General features: G+C 36.5%; 2 protein-coding genes and 2 long non-coding RNA genes across 4 annotated transcripts; 2 read left to right on the plus strand and 2 right to left on the minus strand.

The window, feature by feature from the left end:
- Positions 1–2,386: 2,386 nt before the first annotated feature.
- On the minus strand, positions 2,387–3,039 carry LOC135741194 (uncharacterized). The gene is made up of 3 exons (XR_010529363.2): positions 2,959–3,039; positions 2,792–2,852; positions 2,387–2,705 (listed from the first exon to the last, which is right to left on the minus strand). It is a non-coding gene; the product is annotated as an uncharacterized lncRNA (long non-coding RNA).
- Positions 3,040–11,263: 8,224 nt separating this feature from the next.
- Positions 11,264–15,576, plus strand: LOC135741062 (uncharacterized). Its single transcript, XM_065259706.1, has 6 exons — positions 11,264–11,396; positions 13,286–13,525; positions 13,600–13,727; positions 13,796–13,896; positions 13,995–14,083; positions 15,506–15,576. The coding sequence occupies exons 1-6, from the start codon at positions 11,264–11,266 to the stop codon at positions 15,574–15,576; spliced, it is 762 nt and encodes a 253-aa protein (XP_065115778.1).
- Positions 15,577–16,941: 1,365 nt separating this feature from the next.
- Positions 16,942–18,527, plus strand: LOC135741268 (CD209 antigen-like protein C). The gene is made up of 5 exons (XM_065259915.1): positions 16,942–17,118; positions 17,238–17,435; positions 17,911–18,032; positions 18,108–18,220; positions 18,302–18,527. The coding sequence occupies exons 1-5, from the start codon at positions 17,019–17,021 to the stop codon at positions 18,426–18,428; spliced, it is 660 nt and encodes a 219-aa protein (XP_065115987.1). The 5' UTR covers positions 16,942–17,018; the 3' UTR covers positions 18,429–18,527.
- Positions 18,528–21,097: 2,570 nt separating this feature from the next.
- LOC141281590 (uncharacterized) lies at positions 21,098–21,917 on the minus strand. Its single transcript, XR_012335933.1, has 3 exons — positions 21,784–21,917; positions 21,364–21,699; positions 21,098–21,292 (listed from the first exon to the last, which is right to left on the minus strand). It is a non-coding gene; the product is annotated as an uncharacterized lncRNA (long non-coding RNA).
- Positions 21,918–24,455: the final 2,538 nt, after the last annotated feature.

The raw sequence follows: 24,455 nt of genomic DNA on the forward strand, positions 1-24,455 counted from the left end.
AATTACATTTTGATTAAAATAATAAACATACCTACATTCCGCGTGCTTCGTTATGTGACTGCAAGTCGCAGCAGTGGTTTGTTAAGTTTTGTGATAGATGATCTGGTAATCTTAGTTCCTTCCTTTTTCCTATTAAAACTTTAAAAGCATTACTGTAAAGACTAAAACATGCAATACTCACCAAAACAACAAACACAGTGTTTCCCATACATTGATTTATCTGTGGCTTATTAAATATTTTGGATTTTTATTATTCATATATTGTCCACTTAAACTTGTATCTGTTCATTTGCTATTTAACTCAGAAATGTTTATAAGTGTTTTGATGATTGCTTAACAGTGAGAAAGGCTCTGACAGAGATAGTTTAGTCTAGTGAACATCCTGTGTCTCTGCAAAATAGCATGTGCATAGAAAGTGCATACCCAGGTCAGCAGAAGTGCAAGAAAGCATTAAATTGTCAGTGGTTCTTTTAAGCAATATCTGGGTTTACAAAAGAGGAAGTATGAAATGTTCTGCACATGAGAGTTGACCTTTTCACCTATAAATACTGAGACAACATCCTGCCCCGCCAGTATTAAGGGATGAGGGACTGTCCTTTTGTAGGATCCTGGGGAAACGGCAATGGGATCCAAAGAATCATGTGAAAACCTGACTGACAAAATTAAGGTCAATTAACAATTAAAATTCCTCTGAACACATTCTGTTTTAGCAGAAAGGGGCCGTAGCTGCCTTTGTCAAGATCGGGGGATTGATTACCCTTTGAGACAATTCACAGGATCCTAGCAAATTTAGCATTTAATAGAGCGATGTTTTATTTATTTACAACATGCCAACGCTCCGCATTCCTTTGGAAACAAAATGGGTCCAGTGAACTAGCGTAAGGCCAATGCAGCAGCAAGGCATGAAGATCGAATAAGCACACACCCCAAATAAATAGTTTTCAGCATGACAACCGGTCTCTTAGGGCGCACTCACATTATCCAAACCAAACCAAACCATGCCCCAGCGCGATTGTCACCCCTCCCTACTCCCCCAGGTGCACGCACTCACACTGTACTTCTAATCGATCCGAGTCCAGGCGCGCTTTCGTCATTAAGATGCGATTGTTTTGAAAAAAGCAGAAAGTAAAGCGCTCTCTTAACACTGGAACCCACCGTAATGATAAGTCTGTGCTTTTTATTCGGAGTCGTTTGGTGCGCGATTACAGACAGCCCTCTCACATGTCATCATATTGCTTAGTTGATCTGTCACGTGTGCAGCTCGGACATTCACGTTACCCCGCTGCTCGCAGCAAAAGGTTTTTACGGAGGCAGATGAACGTGAGTGGTCTCGCAACTGACGTCTTCACCTTTTGAATTGCGCGATTGCGCTCACACCACAGCCTTCCGCGCCTGAGCCCAAGTGAACCGCGCTCCGGCCCACCTCTGCAACCCGGCCGCGGCGCGATTAAACAATCCGCGCCCGGGCACGGAACAGAGTGATCACACTAGTCAAACAAACCAGGCTTTGGGGGTCAAACGCGCCCTAGCGCGGTTTGGATAGTGTGAGTGTGAGTCTAAGAGAATGGACCTCACAGTGAACATGGAGAAACTTCTTTTCAGAAAGAGTGCAACAACCCAATTATAGCACTTAAACATGGATAAAGTCGCATTTTTATGGTATGTCCCCTTTAAACGTAAAAAAGGCTTTGACAGAGATAGTTCAATCCAGTAAACTTGCAAAATAGAAAGTGCATACCCAGGTAAGCAGAAGTGAAAGAGAGCATTAAATTATCAGTGGTTCTTTTAAGCAATATGTGGGATTACAAAAGAGGAAGTTTGAAATGTTCTGCACATGAGAGTTGACCTTTTCACCTATAAAAACTGAGACAACATAGAAGGGCTTTGAGCTTTGGAACGGAAATTCACTGCAAGATCTTGTAAAATCGTCAACTTTTATCATCTTGACCATTATATAAAGTATTAATGTTGTCATTCAGAATTTTTTCCACAACATCAGCGAGGCAACAAGTCAGCTGCATAAGCTTTCAGATGCAGTCATTGTCACAGTTTAGTTGTCTCGACCCCAAAAAATGTCAAATTAAACAAACATTTGTTTTGCACTCAGATGCAAAATGTTTTGCACGTTTTTATTGCACAGAAAAGACAAGTGAGTTCAGGAGTTGTGTACAGCAGGGTAGTTTAACAATAACTTAACTAAGTTAAACCATTTCAACTAGTTTTTATAAGTTAAAGTAACATAACATATATGTTGATTTGACAAAATGATGCATTTTTTACAGTGTGCTCAAGAGTAGATAATCACATCTTCATAAAGATAAATCTTGATCATCTTTGTGTTTTGATCAGAAATTGTACAATGTTTTTGCAAGATTTAGACATTGTAGAGTCCTCTCATATTTTTCTAAGCAATAAGTACTAAAACACATGCAAAGAGATTAGCAGTTTTAAGCTAGAATTCAATAACTGCCTGATTTAGTGAAGATGTAATCGAGTAGATTGCAGTATCGTCTGTATAAAGATGCAAAGTTTTTACAGGATTAAGGCATTGAAATGTTACAGTTTGTCATTATTATGTTACTGTATGTGAAATGATGTCTCTGCTGAGAGATGATTTTTTAGAGGTGATGATGTCATAGAGAGTTGTGACATCACTACAGCAGCTTAGCTTATTTACACACAGACCAGATGTGCACCACTTGAGTCTAACACACAGAAAGAGATGATGTTATAAAATCTGAGCATTAGTTTATTGTATTACAGAAGATTCTCTATATACAGAATTTCTCACCTCTTCATGTTTGTCATCAGTTCTGTTTTTAGATTTTAATTTGTTCATGCTGATGAAAAACCTGTAGGATCAGAATTTAAACTCCATTATTCAAAGTCTTTAAATCTGAATTCATATCAAAATATCCACAGTGTGTTGTGCAGTTTTGAATTTTACTTTTTTCTTACCACATCCATAGAGCTCCTAAAATGAGAAACTGGGGCAGAAACACCAGCAGACAGACTGTGAGATGACCAAACACTAAGATTGCTTGGATTGAGTTCATTGTTTCTGATGAAAAAAAAAACACAAATTTAGTAATACTGAAAGTAGCTCAGTGATGATGTCATAGCTGTGAATAAATCAGAATCAAGGACCGGAGCTTGCCTATCTATTTAATCATTGTGTATTAAAGTCAGATGTATGATGAGATGTTGTGTTACCTCTTACAACACATGAATACTCTTGTATCTCCACACTGTTGATTGAGTCCAGGTACAGCTTGTTTAATAATCTCAATCCATCTGTTACCTGTTGTCCATTCTTATACCAGATGTAAGTATGTTTGCTATCCAGAGTGCAGTTGGTTGAACAGCTTAAAATCACTTTTTCTCCATCTATCACAGGGTTTGGTCTGCTTATCACCTGTGTATCTGAGAATTCACATGAAATACTTTTAAGAATTAGGCTTTAAATAGTTTGTCGATTTACTCAACTGGTGGGGCATGACATATGAATGCCAAGGCTATGTATGTACACACGCAAACACATAAAAACACTCGCACATACATATAAACTTCATGCACGCACACACAACCTATTCAGTGAATGCAACTTTACAGAGAGTTTATTATGAGCAGTTACCTGTAACTCTAAGAAAGATTCCAGGAAAATCTGAAAATTCATCTGATGTGTTACTGATGATCCTGAATCGATATTGACCAGAGTCACTCGTGTTGACGTCTTTGATTCTCAGTGTGTTTCCCAAAAACTCCACACGACCAGAAAACTGATGATCTTCACGCAGATCTTTGAATTTTGAATCAAAGTTAATATAATACCAGTCTGTTTTCTCTACTGTATATCCAGTGGGATGTGAGTATGAAGAGTGAATATCTACTGTTGATCCCACTAAAGCACAAACTCTTGTAGAGGTGTAAGTCACACCCCAACAGCCACTGTTAGAAAGACCTGAAAGAGTCACAAATCACTGCTGTAAAATTAACAATTGATTTAAAACATCTGTATGAATTTAGGGGTGGATGAACAGTTTTTGCACTTCCACTTTAACTCTTTCCCTGCCATTGACGAGTTATCTTGTCAATCTGCAATACCGCTATTATAAACCCCGTAAGTATCGCCCTAGGGCAAATAGCTGTATGTCTGTCTAAGTTTTGAGGATTGCTCTGCATCTGATTTCTATCAAAAGTCCTTTACAAAAATGCAATTATCTCAGCTTTTTACCCAAAATTTGGTGTTTTTGAAAAAACCTAACCATATTTGAGAGGTGATCAAAAGAGAACTATTTTTTTTTTTTAAAGCAGAGGGTCTGTTCTTTCATTTAATATATTGTATGTTTATATATTTAAAGAAGAGCATTTTCTGCGAGGCATTAAACTTTTGTGAAAATCATAAAAAAATTCTGGTGGGGAAAGAGTTAATCTATCAGTAAATTTACAGTAAATGTTTCACTCACACACAGATGAGGAGGGATTGCCATTTGTAGAGCAGTAATAGCTGTCAGTGTTTCCACTGGATGACACAAATATAGATTTAGATTTTTCACCTTTTACATGTTGTCCATTCTTGTACCAGTAGTACTTCTTTTCAGATATGAGATTGCAGGAAGAATCACAGCTCAGTTTTACTTCATCTGTAGACTCAGGATTCATCCTCACCTGTTGAACTAAATAAGCAAAACCTTACATTAGGGGTGTGACGGATTAATTTGAGGTTACTGTCTCTTTAAGACCAAATAAGCACAGACTGGTTTCTAACTGTCTATACATACACTTAAGACATTAACCAAAGTTTTGTTAGAAAAAGAATATGGTGGAGATCAATTTGTTTGTGTACTCTCAAGAGCAGAAAGATTTTATGTTCGCAAGCTTTTTGAAACGCATCTCTCTGTATGTGCAGTTTTGAGTGCCCCTTAAACGCGCGCACACACACAGACGAATTCCAAACGGTGTAGCACAAACATATATGTCGCCCAAGATAAAAACATTGTTTTCCCTTGCTCTATTCGCCAAACGTATGTTAATGGACTACAGTAGGAGACACAGTAGCGCAACACTCTCTAAAGTTTACACATCAAGAGTCACAGGACTACCTTACATTAGATGAGAAATGAAAAGAGTTGAACTGGACTGATGAGAATGTAAATGTACCTGTGACTGTTAGATTGACTGTGACTGAGCTGAGATGTTTAACTCCATCCTTCATAATGAACATGAGCTGATATTCTCCACTGTCGCTCTCTCTCAGATCAAATATTGTGAGTTCTGATTCAGTGTTTGCGATCCTCTGACCCACTCGTCCTGAGTAATCTGAATCTAAAGTCAAATCTTCAGGTTCATCTTTGTTTCTCCAGTTTGTTTTCTTTTTCTGGCTGAACCAGAACCCAGTTTTGATGTTGATGTTTGAGTAAGAGCACTTCAGTTTCAACCATTCCCCTGTCACAGCACAAATATTCTGTTCATCACATCTTATAGGGAAGTTGTCCAATGTTAGGGACCCTAAAAAATATTTTATTATTAATATTTTAATATATTACAAAATACAGTATATATTATTTATATCCTGTAAATGAGCAATTACAGCATTAGTTATGTGACATTTGCAGTCAAAACTTAATTCATTTATTTTGATAATGGATTTATTTATATATCCAACAATCTGTTTATATTTTCCTAAACCCCTGATGATAGTCCAGATATCAGAAAAATATTAGTCTATAATCATGTTTTCTTTTTTAGATGAGGGAAACAGGCATGCGTTATGGATATGGCAAAAAACGACACAAGTTTTCAGGAGACAACATACTTCTGTGAATTAAAAGGCACAAACCATAAGCATAAGCAATAATATCAAACAAAGTACATTTATGAGGAAAAAACAACATTATGGGCGTGGAATATCTCCGTTATGGATGTGACATTTCTGAAATTTGCACTTACTTAACTAAAATAATAATAAAAAATGCTTTGAAAACTTTGCAAACTTTTAAACCAAGACTTTGCATGGGCATTTAAACCACCAAATATTGACATCTAAGACATCTGTATGGTTAAAAACTTGAGGTAAAAACTTGTCATGATAAGGTTGACATTTGCATGAAATTGTCCAAATGTAACTTTATGGACAGTACAGCAAAATTTAGGTGAAATCTGACCAACTTCAAGTTTTAAAATGAATAGTTTTAAAGGGATAGTTCGGCCAAAAACGATATTAAACCCATGATTTACTCACCCCCAAGCATTTGCATATGTCCATCGTTTTTCAGACAAACACATTTTCGGATATTTTAGAAAATATTTTAGATCTTTCAGTTGATTAAATGTAATGTTACGGGGTCCACCCATAGTCCACGACCTTCAAGTCCAAAAAAAGTGCGTCCATCCTTCACAAATTAAATCCAAACGGCTCCAGGATGATAAACAAAGGTCTTCTGAGGGTAATCCGTGCGGTGTTGTTGTAGAAATAACCATATTTAAAGTTTTATTAACGTAATTAACTACCTTCCGGTAGCGCCGCCATCTTAGTCGCGTCCGCATTCAGGATGAGAGCTTACGCAGCCTACGGAGGCTACTCTGCTGTTGCTCTGTGCCCCCACCCTCCGAATTTGTCATACGTCTCTAAGAAAAGTGCGTACACTACGCTAATACTCTCTCCTGAATACAGAGGAGTCTAAGATGGCGGCGCTACCGGAAGGTATTTATTTTCGTTAATAAAGTTTTAAATATGGATATTTCTACAACAACACCGCACGGATTACCCTCAGAAGACCTTTGTTTATCATCCTGGAGCCGTTTGGATTTAATTTGTGAAGGATTGACGCACTTTTTTTGGACTTGAAGGACGTGGACTATGGGTGGACCCCGTAACATTACATTTAATAAACTGAAAGATCTAAAATATTTTCTAAAATATCCGAAAATGTGTTTGTCTGAAAAACGATGGACATATGCAACTCGGACAGCTTGGGGGTGAGTAAATCATGTGTTTAATATCGTTTTTGGCCGAACTATCCCTTTAATAGTTAAATATTTAAGTATGAAAAACAATTTATGCACAATGGTGATTAATTAATTAATTTGTTACAAAAATAATATGCACATTCAATACATGTATTTTTGTTAGTGAGTTATGGAAACTGTTGTAGAATTTCCTTTTTTTTAAATGTTGCTTCACCGAATCATTTGCACAGCTATGTATGAAGAATTAACTTTGAAACAATCAAACCAGAATGAGAAACATTCACAAGCTTTGCTGATCTACTGCAGTACAATTTATTGGACACAATTCTCTTTCAAAGGAAGGTGATAAAATAGGTTAAAGAAGAAAGCTTTGGTACATCTACTTGCTCCAACATCAACTAAACTGTAGTGCACTCAATAGTGTTCATACCTTGAATGTGTAACAGCAGGATCAGAGATGAGAGTCTGGAGTTCATCATTTCACTTTGAAGAAATTCACAAATATTACATGAAGCAAGAACTTTTTTAATTCCTGAGAAAACAAAACAAAAGACTAATTTAGTTACATTGTAACACTCAATTCATTATTTGTTATTACAGTTCAGATCTGTCTCATTGCAGTAAAATCACAATAACTTTTATGACAACAAACATGTTTAATTTTTATTAAAAGATAAAATATACCAACAGTACATACTTGTGTGTGGTTCTTTGACTGCAAGTCGCAGTAGTGGTTTGTAAAATTTTGTGATTGAAGTTCCTTACTTTATTCTTTTAAAGCTGATTTGAAAAAAAAAAAACTCAAAATGATCACACAACAAGCGTTCAGTATGCTTTGTTGCTAAGCAGTTCCTCTTTTACTGTGGGAACTGTGTTCAGTATGCAGTCCCACCACTGATCTATATAAATTCCTGGATTGCGCATGATGTCACAATTGTGAAGCCTCCGCGCCGCTATGTTGGTATGCCCAAACATTCTTTTAAATGAATAAGATCAGATTCTAATGATAAAACACTGCTTTTTCCAGTCTCCGGTTTTATATCTGGAGTCTTCCTTATAAAAAGCACAAAAGTTTTCTTTACTTTACAACTTATTCAGAGAAGAACTAATGCTGACTGTGTGTCTTAATGTCAAAAAACTTTATTTATATCTGTGTCATTAACAGAATGCAGCAGACACACCCACCTTAACGTTTTCTATAAATTCCTTATCCTGCTCGATTAAACCATAAACATGCAAATAACATCAGAATTAACAATTAATTTACATACACATATCCTAAAACGTAATATTGTATGACTGATACGCTGTAAACCGGGTGAATTTACATCATGATTTTGAATGCAGGTCAATGACGCCCTCTACTGATTGGGAATACCAAGATGGCGGCTCGAATTCTGCGATGGCTTCACCTCTCACTGATATGTTAAGCGCTCTATGCGCAATCCAGTCATTTATTTAGATCAGTGAGTCCCACAGATTTCACCATGCCAGAGCCTTTTCACATTTTATGGGTAAAGTATTAAATGATGTGTAGCTGAGGAGCATTGCTTAATACCCCTGTCAAGTCACATTTGTCAAAAAAGTCAATGTCTATGAATCAATGAATATGATCAATAACAGCTTCATATTAAACTACATACAGGGATACTGTAAGTGTTTGAAAGAGAATTGTTAATATAGCCAAATTTTCTTCCAAGTTCATCATAATGAACCGTTTAAAGTTAAATGTTTTAGATGATGTTTACATACAGTATTGTCTTCAGAAATGTGACACGTAACATGAGACAGTACTTTTTTCCAGGCCTGGTTTCACAGACAAGGCCTAAAGGGGCAGTGTGTAATTTTTTGAAGGATCTCTTGACAGAAATGCAAAATAATATATAAAACTATATGATCGGGGTGTATAAAGATCTTTCATAATGAACCGTTATGTTTTTTACCTTAGAATGAGATGTTTTTATCTACATGCACCGAGGGTCCCCTTACATGAAAGTCGCCATTTTGTGCCACCATGTTTCTACAGAAGCCCTTAACGGACAAACTTTTTTACTAAGTTGTCTCCAACGATGACATGTTTTTCCATTTGCGGCTAACGCAGCTTCTCTATGCGTTTCAAAAATTTACACACTGCATCTTTAAGTCTAAAATGCATGTTTAAGATGTCTTAACTTAAAGTGACTTGATCTTTCCTATGTACAAAGAAAATGCACTGGAGGTAATGAATAAGCTGGAGTCTAGACTTTCCTCTCAGATTTTTAACCATATTCACCATGGCTAGTAATTACATTTTCCATTACTTAATTTGACAGACAAATTCAGTATCTCAGAAAATTAGAATATTGTGAAAAGGTTCAATATTGAAGACCCCAGGTGCCACACACTAATCAGCTAATTAACTCAAAACACCTGCAAAGTTATTTAAATGGTCTCTCAGTCTAGTTCTGTAGGCTACACAAACATGGGGAAGACTACTAACTTGACAGTTGTCCAAAAGACAACCACTGACACCTTGCACAAGGAGGCTAAGACACAAAAGTTAATTGAAAAAGGGGCTGGCTGTTCACAGAGCTTTGTATCCAAGCACATTAATAGAGAGGCGAAGGGAAGGAAAAGATGTGGTAGAAAAAAGTGTACAAGCAATAGGGATAACCACCTCTCACCCTGGAGAGGAATGTGAAGCAAAACCTATTCAAAACTGTGGGGGAGATTCACAAAAAGTGGACTGCAGGTCTTGTGTCAAGCAACTCTTGAACAACAGACAGCGTCAGAAGCATCTCAAAGACCAAACAAAGTGGTCCAAGTTATGTTCTCTGGTGAAAGTAAATTTTGCTAGCCTGGTTAGCCAGACCTACATCAAGATGTAAGGTCTGGCAACTCTTCACACAAACGGCTCAATGCAAGGGGCGGGATATAAGGTTGTCCCTCAAAATGCCTCTGCACGCAATAGGATAGCGCTATGACCAATCAGAGCAACGAAGAACGAAGTTTTCAAATAGGAACCGTCGCAGCTCTGTCGTCATCATGTTAAGCCCGCCCCACAGACGCTACACACGATGTGATTGGCCTGACCAAATTTTGGTTTTTGGAGCTGTTAAGTGTATTGTGAGTGCCTAGACTAAACCCTGGCAGCAAATAGATTTTGCGGCCGCTAGGGTGCGTCTAGATTTCTAGGCTAAAATTTTGCAATTCCTTTGGAAATCAGGGTCCCAGAGTCTGGAGGAACAGAGATGCACACAATCCACGTTTCTTGAGGTCCAGTGTAAAGTTTCCACAGTCAGTGATGGTTTGGGGTGCCATGTCATCTGCTGGTGTAATTCCACTGTGTTATCTAAGGTAAACGCAGCCGTATAGCAGGAAGTTTTAAAGCACGTCATGCTTCCTGCTTTTGACCAACTTTATGGAGATGCAGATTTCATTTTCCAACAGGACTTGGCACCTGCACACAGTGCCAAAGCTACCAGTACCTGGTTTAAGGACCATGGGATCCCTGTTCCCTGTGTAATTGGCCAGCAAACTCGCCTGACGTTAACCCCATAGAAAATCTATGGGGTATTGTGAAGAGAAAGATGCGATATGCTGAAGGCCACTATCAGAGCAACCTGGGCTCTCATAACACCTGAGCAGTGCCACAGACTGATCCACTCCATGCCACGCCGCATTGCTGCAGTAATTCAGGCAAAAGGAGCCCCAATGAAGTATTGAGTGCTGTACATGCTCATACTTTTCGTGTTTGTTCTTTTCAGTTGGCCAAGATTTCTAAAAATTATTTTTTTGTATTGGTCTTAAATAATAATCAAATTTTTTGAGATACTGAATTTGGGATTTTCTTTAGTTGTCAGTTATAATCATCAAAATTAAAAGAAATAAACATTTGAAATACATCAGTCTGTGTGTAATGAATGAATATAATATACAAGTTTCACTTTTTGAATGGAATTAGTGAAAAAAAAAACTTTTTGATGATAAATTATATGATATTTTTCATATGGCCTTGCAAAAAGTGAGTTATGTAATCCTTTATAATTATTAACCTTCTATGATCAGATCCTTTGTAAGTCTTCTGTTTGTCTTGTTTTGTGTTAAGTTCCTACATGCAGTAAGTTCCTTTACAGATTAATATTTCTACAGAGTAGTTCCTTTATGCATAAATACTTGGCACACACACCCCAGGAGAGGTATTAGTTATGTACTAGTTAGAGGTTTATCTCATTATTACAACTTAATTTTAGTTCTGCGACGATTACATAAAATGTCTGGTATTGTGAAGGATAGCATAGAAACAAGTTCAACCATGGACAGAGAAGAAAAAGAAGAAAATACTTTAGATATCTACATAACGGCAGAGACCGTAAGAGACCTTAAACACAAGAAAGAGATGGAGGGATCTAACACAACAACAACAACCCAACCACCTAAACACACAGGTACTGCGTTTCTGCTAATATATGTGACCAGTCACGGAAAGTAGGGACACAAGTCGGATCTGGGCATTTTGAGTTATTCACAGATTCTGAAAGTGCAGTTTCTAAGCTTTCCAACGATGTGTAACACATGGAAATCTGATAAGATTTGGAGAAGTTGTGGCCATTTGAATATAGGAACTCAGAAATACTCAAACCGAGAAAATCGAGACGAAAGGGACTCTTCTTTTCAGCTGGGGGAGACAATAGGGCTCATTTACATCTCATTTAGCTAAGCCATGCCCCCTGTAAAACCCTTTTTGAGATGTTCTAGCATCATATGTAGTATTTTATGACCAAATGACAACCCGCAAAAATAAACATGACTCTTTTACCTTTGTGGGGATCACAAGTCGAATCCAGTCATGTTTCAGATTATCCAATGACCATATTTGTCCACAAATGCGTATAATCCGTGAAATATAGATTGTTTACATCAGATTTCGCATGAATGTCTGGTAATACAATATAATATATAATCTGAAGACTATTTAAATCGTAACATGTAAGGGTATATGAGCTTACACTCCGTTAAACACATGAACCCGCCTTCAAAGTTTGTATTTAAAATAGGGAAGTACTATAATAGATCATCCAAACAGCGCCGTCGAAAACGTGACATCCTTTAGAGAGGTTACCAATGGCTCGCTCGTTCCTCCATCAGCCAATGACTTCATGGAAAATATTGATAGACAAAACATGTAGCCAATTATATGAAGAATACAACGATATCTGTGTAACTTCTGTGTGTTTGGACTCATGCTGCGCTGCAAGAACTGACACACAGATGACGTCAAAGTACCGCGAGAGCGAGTTGAAATTAAACTACTCCGTAAGATTTCTTGAAGAGCTCTCGCGGTACTTTGACGTCTTCCGACTGCGGCGCCGCATAAAGTCAGTGACGCGGCTGACGTACGATACGGCTGACTGTAATTTGTTCCGCCCCAGCTTCTTTTATTTTTCTTTTGTTTTGTGCGCCCGAGCTTTACAGTCTGGGGAGACGCACGCTATAAGTAAAAAAAAAAAAAACTTAGCAAACATATCTGAGGAACAGGGCAGCGCGTCACTACAGTCACGTGACTTCACGCTCGAGCCGGAAGAGAAGACAATGCTGAATAAAGTCGTAATTCTGCTATTTTTGGACCAAACTGTATTTTCGATGCATCAACACAATCTTACTGACCCACTGATGTCACATGGACTACTTTGATGATGTTTTTATTAACTTTCTGGACATGGAAACCATACATAGATTTTCAATGAAGGGGAAAGCTCTCGGACTAAATCTAACGATAAAACATCTTAAACTGTGTTCCGAAGATGAACGGAGGTCTTCCGAGTTTAGAACGACATAAGGGTGAGTCATTACTTACATTATTTTCATTTTTGGGCGAACTATCCTTATTTAGTAGTCACGCTGTTCCCTTTGGGGGCGGAGGCGAAAACACAAGCTTATACAGTATGTAAATATACACACAGACAATGACGCCCCCCGCTGCACGCTAGAATCTCCGGAAAAACAAGCCTATTTTAACCGCAAAATGTACGCTTTTAAATATACAAAAACTGCTATCTCAAACATGGAGAGGCTTCTTCGTGATCTCAACTAACAGATTCTGCAATAAAACGAAAATCACAAATTTCGAAAAAAAAACTTTGTTTCTCATTTTCTCGAAACTTGTGCTGCCGACTTGAGTCCCTGGTTTCCGTGACGGGTCACATATATACTCACATGAAGATACAAAATAAGACAAACATTTAAAGGCACAAATGTTATAGGAGTTTACATGTTCTCAGTTTATGCGAGCTGGTTAAGTTAATAGATAAACATCATATTTGTCATCTATTTTCAGAAAATGAAAGTTTGAGGATGAGAAGATCAGCTATTGTGTGTTTGGTGTCGCTGTTTGTTCTTCTACTGACTGCAGTCATCGTGCTGTTTGTCCTGATCATTACAAACAATCACCAGTTTCACATCAAGAACAAAAACATCACAGAAGAGAGAGATGAATTCATAGCCAAGTACAATAATATCACTAAACTATATGAACAGTTGAATCAGGATAGAGATGAACTACACACACATATCCATGGTAATATTACAAAACAACATGTAAACTGAACAACACTAAAGATTCAGCTGCTAATAAACTGTTTGTGTTTACAGATGGGTGGATTTACTGTCAACTTAATTTGTACTTCATTTCATCTGAGACGAAGATGTGGGATGAGAGCAGAAAAGACTGTAGAGAGAGAGGAGCAGATCTGGTCATCATTAACAACAAAGAGGAACAAGTGAGTAAAAGAAACTAGATGAAAACATAGCATCATTGTGATATAAATGTTGTTTTGTTTTGTCATAGGATTTTGTTAGCAAATTTTCTGGTACATTCTGGATTGGTTTGTCTGACAGTGATGCAGAGGACAGATGGAAATGGGTTGATAACAGCACATTGAACTCTAGGTGAGAAATCATTAACTATCTAATAAATAACTCTCACAGTCAGTATAATATCACACAGAAAACATTACTGAATATCCAATGATGATCTGTTGTTTCAGTTTCTGGGACACTTCCGGAAAGGAGCCCAATGGTGAAACAGAAGAGAACTGTGCTGTAAACTATTCACCAGGATGGGCTGATTACCCATGTACTAAAACTTGGCAATGGATTTGTGAGAAAAAAATTAAATGAGTTATTTAAAGAGAAACAACTTACATTTTTAGACAATCTGTTTTAGCAGAATTAAATTTAGTAAGTGATCTGTCAAAACTCACAGTTTCTCCACAGCAAAACTTCGTTATTTCCATTGTATATTATGACTATGCAAATAACATTTGTTTCACTTGATACAGTCTAATAAATAAAGAGTGAATTAATTTTATTGTAAATTTCTGTGTGCACTGCATAAAAATTATTTTCAAGAAAAAAAAATCTTAGTATTTTTGTCTTGTCTTCAGTAAAAATATCTAAAATCTTTTAAATTAAGATGCTTTTTCTTGATGAGCAAAACGACCCAAGAAAATAAGTCTAGTTTTTAGACCAAAAATATCAAATTTAATCGATTTTGTGCTTAAAACAAGCAAAAAAATCAGCAAATGAGGTAAGCTAAAAAATCTTGAAAATTTTTCTTAAACACTAAATAAATAAAAAATGCAAGAAAAATTTGCTTACCTCAATGGCAGATGTTTTTTTGCTTGTTTAATGCACAAAATCACTTATATTTTTGGTCTTAAAACTAGACTTATTTTCTTGGATCGTTTTGCTCATTAAGAAAAAGCATCTTGATTTAAGATTTTTTTTTTTTTTACTAAAAACAATACAAAAAACTAAGATTTTTTCCCCTTAAAAATCATTTTTTGCAGTGTGTGTTTCAATGTGAGTATTATATGGAGTAACTGGTAGCCTATGTTGTGATCAAATTAGTGTATATGCTAAAACCATAATTCGGAGGGGATAAGTTTTACGGGTGTAGATGGAGTAATGTAATTTTACCACAGGACGTTTTTTTTGTATATTAATATGAACACGCATTTCTAACAAAACACACTGGACTAAAACTGAATCTAGGGATTTTCATTATAAATCCATTGCATGGTTAGTCAAGACTAAACAGGAATTTAAAATTTTAATGTGTTCTAAATATTTTTCCTTCACCTTCACGGCCCTTGCCTTTCCTGCACCGGGCGGATATCTTTAAACCAAATTCGAATGAAGACGTATATAGGCGCGTCAACCACATGCCGAGCTTCATAGATGGACTGACAACGAAGATCAGACAGCTTGTTATAATTTCAAATGGCTCTCATTGCACAATGATGTCACTCGCCAGCTGGTCTGTGCAGCGCTGTATGAAATTAAGAACAAGGGGGCCCATTAGTGGTATGGGGCCCTTCGCAGCTCGCGTAGCCTGCGTATAGAGTGGATCGGCTCTGCACCTTATAAATAATGATAATAATTATAATGCAAGCTTTGGTAAAACATTTTTGACCCAGTCTTATTTGAGGCAGAAAGTAAATGTTGTCGTTTGCCAGTTTTTTTTTTTTTTTTTTTTTTGGTGTGTGTGTAACAGCTCAAGCATACAGTGTTACTGAGACTGCCTGTGAAAATCTGACTAAAGGCTCAAATCTACTTGTGAGATAAAGAGCATCACAGTTTGATTTCAAGTTTAATTTCACTATGATTTCAATCGCTGACATGACATTACTCAAAGATATCAAGTTTATTTTTAACAAAATGTTCTTTACATTATGTAGGATGATTAGGATGAAAACAGTAAACCACAAATAAATACTTCAGCTGGGTTTTCACAGGCATGGTCACAATTATCTTAAATCTTTGTTTAAGAAAATTTTGTTTTTTTTCAGAACTGTACTGTACTGTATTTTTCAATAAAATTTATATTTGCACATTGTAGGTCTCTATAAATACTGATAATTGTGGTCAAAACAATAGCAAAAGAAATTAGTCTGTATTAATAAATTGCACACAAAGATTTTGAATTGGTTGATTATTTGGTGCGAAATGGGTCTGGTAGGGGGCCCAACCTCTTATTCTTTCATAGGGCTCAAAATTGCTAGCGGCGCCCGCGCCCCTGTATATGCTAGAGTATACGCAAGCTGATAAACTTACTTAATGACTCTTTTTGTACTTGTTTATTACCAGGCGGTCCAGAAAAGATAACATGAAGCTCAAATAATAATAAAAAAATTTTTTAAAACATCTAATTATGAAGAGGACCCAGTCATGTCCCACTGAACAGTCTGCACCTGCATGTGTCACTACATTACATTTGACTGCAACCTTCCTCATCTGAGAGTTGCCCCACGCTAAAAATATTATTTAAAAACCACACTGCAATAGCAAGGTTATTTTTTAACACATTATGGGTAAATTTTGACAAAACACATGCTGAGTAGAAATGTAAAAACATTTTAGAGTGTTTGTGTTGTAAATAATATACATAATATACAATATAAATAATATATAATATATATAAATAAATTGTAAATTATATAATTTTATTTTATAATTATTATTATTAACATCAGCACTGTTGTACTATTCGTGTGAGTAATGAGGCAGGTTTAAATCCATTGAGGAACTTGTATAATTGTGAAGGAAGTAATTTTACAGCAGAATGAAAGAAAATGGGTTCCAACAATGTGTATTGCGGTTTAACTTGAATATATTATGCGCTGGGCAGACTTCCCAGTTTCTAACATATACATATATACACAAACACACACACACACACACATATATATATACATTTAAATATATATGAACCTTCTGTTTGTTACAATATGGGGCTTTAAGTTAGAAACTGGGAAGTCTGCACACCCCATAATATATTCAGTTAAACCGCAATACATTGTTGGAACCCATTTTCTTTAATTCTGATGTAAAATTACTTCCTTTACAATTATTCAAGTTCCTTGATGAATTTAAACCTGCCTCATTAACAGGCGAATAGTACAACAGTGCTCAGTAGGATTCGTCTGCTGCTCTGTTATCATCTGGACTACACTGATACGGTGAATGAGATATTTTATAAAGCAACTTAACATTTTGAAACACTGAAAATGGTCACTGAAAATGGAGAAAAGAGTACTGCTCAGATCTATGAAAACACTAGAAGAAAGCTTGGAGATTCCAACACAACACCATCACCACAACTCACAGGTAATGTTTAACATTTTGGGCTCTATCTTACACCCGGCGCAGTGCAGCGCAATGCGCGACGCACGTGTCTTTTGCTAGTTTCCACCCCGAGAGATTAACATTATGTTTTTTGTCCTTAGTGAAGATGAGATGTTACAGATCTGCTACTGTGTGTTTGGTGCTGCTGTGTGTCGTCCTACTGACTGCCGTCATAGTGCTCAGTGTGAAGTTGACTCAAGATAAAGATCAGCTGAGAGTTAAGATTGACAATCTGACTAATGAGAGAAATTGGCTAATGATGGAGAACAATGAACTTCAGAAGAATTTTAGTAAAGCGGGTAAGTGTCTTTGATCTGCTTATTAAAGGTTAGATGCCGTATAACCGCCAATATTACTATTTCTATTGCTCTTATTTGATCCAATACATCAAAATGCACATTAAATAGGGTAATGGAAATATAGATAATAATGCGGAAACTCTGATATAAAACATTTCTTGAACGCTTTTAAAATACTAGCTAGATATTCATAGCTGACACATTTACAGTGAAAGTGATCAATGCACAGTTTATTTGTTGGTAATGATAAATAACATTGTAGCAATTTATATAAATTTAGATGTTCCAATTAGACATAGATATACAAGTATAAATAAACCAAAAACAATCAAATCTTATAGATTGTTCAACTTGTTCAGTTATGAGGGGAATTGAGAATTACTCATTAAATTGAGATTTATAATCCCTTGTCCTTTTTTAACTATAATAGAAACCTCTCCCCGCTGTTTACTCATTAAATTGACTACTTTAACAGATGAATGGATTTACTTCAGTTCGTACTTCATTTCAACTGAAATGAAGACCTGGGATGAGAGCAGGAGGTATTGTAGAGAGAGAGGAGGAGATCTGATCATCATTAACAACACAGAGGAAGAAGTGAGTGAGAGGAACTGGGTGGGGGTATGAGTACAAGTACAATACTGTATACACTTTATTTGTTTTTGATCTTAGGATTTCATTAGCCGCAAGACTATTTCTAGTGGGGAAAGGTTCTGGATTGGTTTGTCTGACAGAGACGTAGAGGGCACATGGAGATGGGTCGATGGCAACCCATTGAGCTATAGGTGAGAAATCTTTAAATTAATTATTATCCAATAAATAATTCTCACAGTCATGATCATTCTAATGATTATCTGCTGTTTCAGTTTCTGGGCAGCTGGAGAACCCAATGGCAACATATCTGAGAACTGTGTTGAGTCTATTAGACCAGGATGGAATGATGCGCCATGTTATATTGCTCAAAAATGGATTTGTGAGAGAAACGTTTTGTAAAATTAGATGTATGTTTATTAAAGGGATATTTCTTTTCCAGCTCCCCGAGAGTTAAACATGCGATTTTTACCATTTTGCAATCCATTCAGCTGATCTCCGGGTCTGGCTGTACCACTTTTAGCATAGCTTAGCATAATCCAATGAATCGGATTAGACCATTAGCATCACGCTCAAAAATAACCAAAAAGTTTCAATATTTTTCATATTTAAAACTTGACTCTTCACAGCAGCCGAAAATATTCCCCTTGGTAACTTTCAATAGCAGGGGACTATTTTTGGGCAGTGCGTAATATCACTACCCCTGCTGCAGCCATGTTATGGCAACATAGTCCTTGATTATTATGCTAGAATGAGAGTATAGTTCCTAGACATATCAGCCTAGAAAATCACAACTTTTAATTTTCTACCGGTCTTGGTACATGATGTAACTACAGAAAAGTCAAGTTTTAAATAAGAAAAATATCGAAACTATTTGGTTATTTTTTTGCGCAATGCTAATGGTCTAATCAGATTCAATGGATTATGCTAAGCTATGCTAAAAGTGCCACCGCCAGACCCGGAGATCAGATGAATGCATTCCAAAATGGTAAAAATCAATTGTTTACCCTTTAGGGGAGCTGGAAAATGGACATATTTTCAAAAAAAGTGGAGTGTCCTTTTAAGTACATTGTGAACACATAAGAGCTTTAATGCATGAACACCAGAATGTTTAAGTCATTTTAGACAGACTGTCTGAGCAAGTGAATGCAATAAACATGTTCTTAGTATAAGAGCAAGACTCCTTTCATAATTACTATATTGGGATGGACATTGCACATTCAGTGCAGCAGCAACTAAACTAACAGAGATCAGTAAACTACATCATTACTTCATGTTTCATGATTTTAACCCATAGATAAACATCTAGCTCAAAGCAGATCTCCATTGATTTTCACTATATGACAGCATTACACTTCCTGTTTATCTCAGAAAGTGTCAAATTACAAAAGTAAAATGGGTTGTGAATGATTCAATAAATAGGCTTGTGAAAATGTATTACAGAAGCAGGTAATAAATATACAATAAAGTTATCATAAAAGTGCACACAATCTGCAACACAATGTCATAGAAACTCACCCAAAATTTGATTTATTTGTGTCCATGGCACAAAATTCAGCTTTTTCCGTGCCTTCAGCATGAATTTCTTTTTTTGTGACACTCTTTCTATAAATTTCAATAAATATTTTCTCGTGTCCGTGGCATGACTTTCTTTTTCATGTCATTTTATGTATAGTTTTCTCTTTTTTTTCTTCTATTTTTTAATTATTGTCGCTTGTGGTTGGGGTTAGATTTAGGGTTTTGGTGTACTTTTATGTATTGGTTTCTACATGTTTTTCTTCCGCTTTTAAAACTATTCTCGCCTGGTGTTGGGGTTAGAGTTGAGGTTTGGGTTAGGATGTCTAAAAATGTAACAGAAAGTGATTCTAACCCCAACCCCAAGCGACAATGGTAAGAAAATAGGAAAAAAACTATGAGAAAACAATACATAAAATGACATGAAAAAGAAAGTTGGGGAAAAGACACAAAAAACTATTTATAGAAATTTGTGCGAGTTTCACGGAAAAGGCATTCGGAAATTCAGAAAAAAGCTGAATTTCGTGCCATGGACACAAATAAACTTATAAAAATTTTGCGTGACTATAACACGACTTTCAAGATCAGTCTGACCTTGCATTAGGGTGGACCTTAAAATAGAAATACTGTATAACTTCATTAAAACATACATTTGTGTAAGTTCATTTTACTGTACATTTACAGCATGAGGTTCAAAAAAGCTAAACCTTGACAGATCTGGATGAGATTTACTAAAAAGAGCAAATTAGAGTGCAATTAATACAAATAAAAAAAAGAGTTAAATAATGTAAAAACCACGTGAACATTAACAGTAGGCCTATAAAACAGTAAAATCGACAAATTCACTGCCCCTTTAATGGGTTGATTTTTTTTTACATTTTCTAGGTTGATAGAAGCACTGGGGACCCAATTGTAGCACTAAAATATGGAAAAAGTCAAATTGTCATGATATGTCTCCTTTGATAAAAAAACAATTAATATTCAGTATGCAAATTCCAAGAGATTCCAAAAGCAATTCCTTAAATATAACAATGATGTCATTGCTGTTGTTCATATTGAGACGTGAAGCTGTTGTGATACTGAGAGCAGCAGATCTTCATGTACAGAAACTTTGTTCTAGGATAAGGAGAGCAAGACGGACATAGAGACGAATAAGGAACGTTTAATAACATACTACTGAATTTTATACTAAAACCTTCATGTTCAGAAGATAAACTTCTCACCTATTTATTTTTATCTTTGTAAATTTGTTTCTTCAGGTGAGTTGAATCTTTTCTTGATAAGAAAAAACCTGTTTTACCAGAATTCATTTCAGATAATCCACTCGTATTATAATCAAATTATAGTGTATTGTATATATTTACTCACCACAACCACACAGCTGCTATGATGAGCATTTGAGGTATAAACACCAACAAAGTAACTGTGTATTGACCTGATACTGAACTATCCATATGCTCTTCAGAGGGGAACAAAAGATGAGTTTGACAGATCAAAAGTGTTTACACTAAAGTCAGATGTATGATGAGATGTTGTGTTACCTCTTACAGTACATGAATACTCTTGTAGCTCCTCACTGTTGATTGAGTCTAGGTACAGTTTGTTATATAGTTTAACTCCGTCTGTTAACAGACTCCCGTTCTTATACCAGATGTAAGTATGTTTGCTATCCAGAGTGCATTTGGTTGAACAACTCAATATCACTTTTTCTCCATCTATCACAGGGTTTGGGCAGCTTATCACCTGTGTATCTAATGAAAAAGTAATTAAGTTGATATATAAAAATAAATACCTGTGGTACTGGTAAATAACAAACAGTTACCTGTAACAGTAAGACTGACTCCAGGTAAACCAGAAAATGTCCCATCTGATGTGTTAGTGATGAATCTGAATTTATATACACGAGAGTCACTCGTGTTGACCTCTTTGATTCTCAGTGTGTTGTTGATATACTCCACACGACCAGCAAACTGATGCTTCTCACGCAGATCGTTGACTCCAAACAAAAATAAATATTTTGGTAAATGCCAGTATGTTTTCTCCACTGTATATCCAGTGGGATGTGAGTATGAAGAGTGAATATCTACTGTTGATCCCACTAAAGCACAAACTCTTGTAGAGGTGTAAGTCACACCCCAACAGCCACTGTTAGAAAGACCTGAAAGAGTCACATATGTACATGTTTACAAAACACTAATGTAATAGAAATGTGTGTTCATATGTAAGTAAATGTCACACTTACACAAAGGGTCAGAGGAGATTTTGAGGTCTGGACTGAGAAAACAGGAGTAGGCAGCAGATGCCAAAGAAAACGGTTTAGATTCACTTTCTTTTATATATTGTCCATCTTTTGTCCAGTAGATGTGCTGAGGTTTTGAGGTTAAAGGGCAGGAGGTATTACAGGTAAGTTTGTTCTGGTGTTTCCTCACCTGCAGGACTGAATAAAGAAAAACACAGAAAAACATTTACAAATGAAGATAATCTGAACTGGACTGATGAGAATGTAAATGTACCTGTGACTGTTAGATTGACTGTGACTGAGCTGAGATGTTTAACTCCATCCTTCATAATGATCATGAGCTGATATTCTCCACTGTCTCTCTCTCTCAGATCTGATATTGTGAGTTTTGATTCAGTGTTTTTGATCCACTGTTTCAATCGTCCTGAGTAATCTGAATCTAAAGTCAAATCTTCAGGCTCATCTTTGTTTCTCCAGTTTGTTTTGTGTTTCGGGCTGAACCAGAATCCAGTTTTGATGTTGATGTTTGAGTGAGAGCACTTCAGTGTCACCTGTGCCCCTCTCACAGCACAAATATTCTGTTCTTCACAGGTTACAGGCCAGGGAACAAAATTGAGTGAACCTGAAACTAAAATGTAAGATTTACATAGGAAATATGACATATCAAACTCTTTGTTTAAAGTAATTATTAAAAGCATATGCCAAATACACATTTACATTTATGCATTTGGTAGACAAATCTAAAGTGACTTAGGTCATTGCAAAAGAGGCTGGCTGTTCACAGAGCTCTGTGTCCAAGCACATTAATAGAGAGGCGAAGGGAAGGAAAAGATGTGGTTGCAAAAAGCAATAGGGATAGCCACACCTTGGAGAGGATTATGAAACAAAACCCATTCAAGAATGTGGGGGGGATTCAGAAAGAGTGGACTGCAGCTTCAAGAACCACTACGCATAGACGTATGCAATACTTGGGTTTCAGCTGTCGCATTCCTTGTGTCAAGCCACTCTTTAACAACAGACAGCGTCTCGCCTGGGCTAAAGACAAAAAGGACTGTACTGCTGCTTAGTGGTCCAAAGTTATGTTCTCTGATGAAAGTAAATTTTGAATATCCTTTGGAAATCAGGGTCTCAGAGTCTGGAAGAAGAGAGAGGAGGCACACAATCCACATTGCTTGAGGTCCAGAAGTTTCCACAGTCAGTGATGGTTTGGGGTGCCGTGTCATCTGCTGGTGTTGGTCCACTGTGTTTTCTAAGGTCCAAGGTCAACGCAGCCGTATACCAGGAAGTTTTAGAGCACTTCATGCTTCCTGCTGCTGCCCACCTTTATGGAGATGCAGATTTCATTTTCCAACAGGACTTGGCACCTGCAAACAGTGCCAAAGCTACCAGTACCTGGTTTAAGGACCTTGGTATCCCTGTTCTTAATTGGCCAGCAAACTCGCCTGATCTTAACCCCATAAAAAATCTATGGGGTTTGTGAAGAGGAAGATGCGATATGCCAGACCCAACAATGCAGAAGAGCGGAAGGCCACTATCAGTGCAACCTGGGCTCTCATAACACCTGAGCAGTGGCTTAAGATATTCAGTCTTGTTTATTGAAATAAATGATGAAAATCAAGGGTTCTCCAACTCTGCTCCTTGTGAGCTACCGTCGTGCAGATTTTAGTTGCAACCCCAATCAAACACAGGTGAACCAACTAATCAAGGTATTCGGGGTTGCTTGATAATTACAGACAGGTTTGTCAAAGTTGGTTGGACCTGAAGTCTGCAGGATGGTAGCTCACCAGAAGCAGGGTTGGATACACCTGATCAAAAGTTTTTTTTAAGGCAAAATATCTGCCAGTGCAGTAAAAAAATAAACTTAATTCCAGTTTCAACTGAATTAAATAAACTTAATTCAAGTTTATTTTTCTTACTGCACCGGCAGATACTTTGACTTGTTTCATCATTTATTTCAACAAACAAAACTTAACATCTTAAGCCACTTGCTTACCAAGATAATGTATCTCAATTTAGGAATTTTCTGATATTATTTTAGAAAACAAAACAAAAAAACTAAGTAAGACATTCATTTCTGCAGTGCATGTAATCATACCTGGAGTGTATAGCAGAAGGATCAAGATGAAGTCCATGATGTCACTTCTTTTTATAACACAAACATAAACACTTTGACATAACACAAAGCAATAACACATTTTGTACAGAACAAAAGATGATTGAGTTGCTATATGATTCAATTCAAAGCTTAAATGATACGTACATTGCACGATGCAGTGATCTCTTATCGTCCATGATTGAATTGGAGAAGAGTAGTTAGTGAATAAAGGTGTGGGAATCAATATGATGATCTTATTTTCAGTGATGAGAAAATGGCCCTTTAACCTCTTGAATGTTGAGCAAAAGCAGTTACATCAATGCAATTTGTGTAATACTGTAGTTTCCAAACAGTTTCAAAATGTCCATACTTTCCCATAACAAAAACAATAATTTTGGGGCATAGAACATAGTAAGCAAACTGGGATGCAGGCTATGACCATGAATAGAACTATAACAGGAAATAACAACAGAACAATACAAACTTCAAAATAAGAGCCATAAAAACAAATAGCAAAACATGAGGGCCGTTTCTCAATCTGAAGACTGCAGCCTCTGGAGGTTGCATATGCAGTACGTCA

This window comes from Paramisgurnus dabryanus, chromosome 24 (genome assembly GCF_030506205.2).
Source record: "Paramisgurnus dabryanus chromosome 24, PD_genome_1.1, whole genome shotgun sequence".
Taxonomy (NCBI): Eukaryota; Metazoa; Chordata; class Actinopteri; order Cypriniformes; family Cobitidae; genus Paramisgurnus; species Paramisgurnus dabryanus.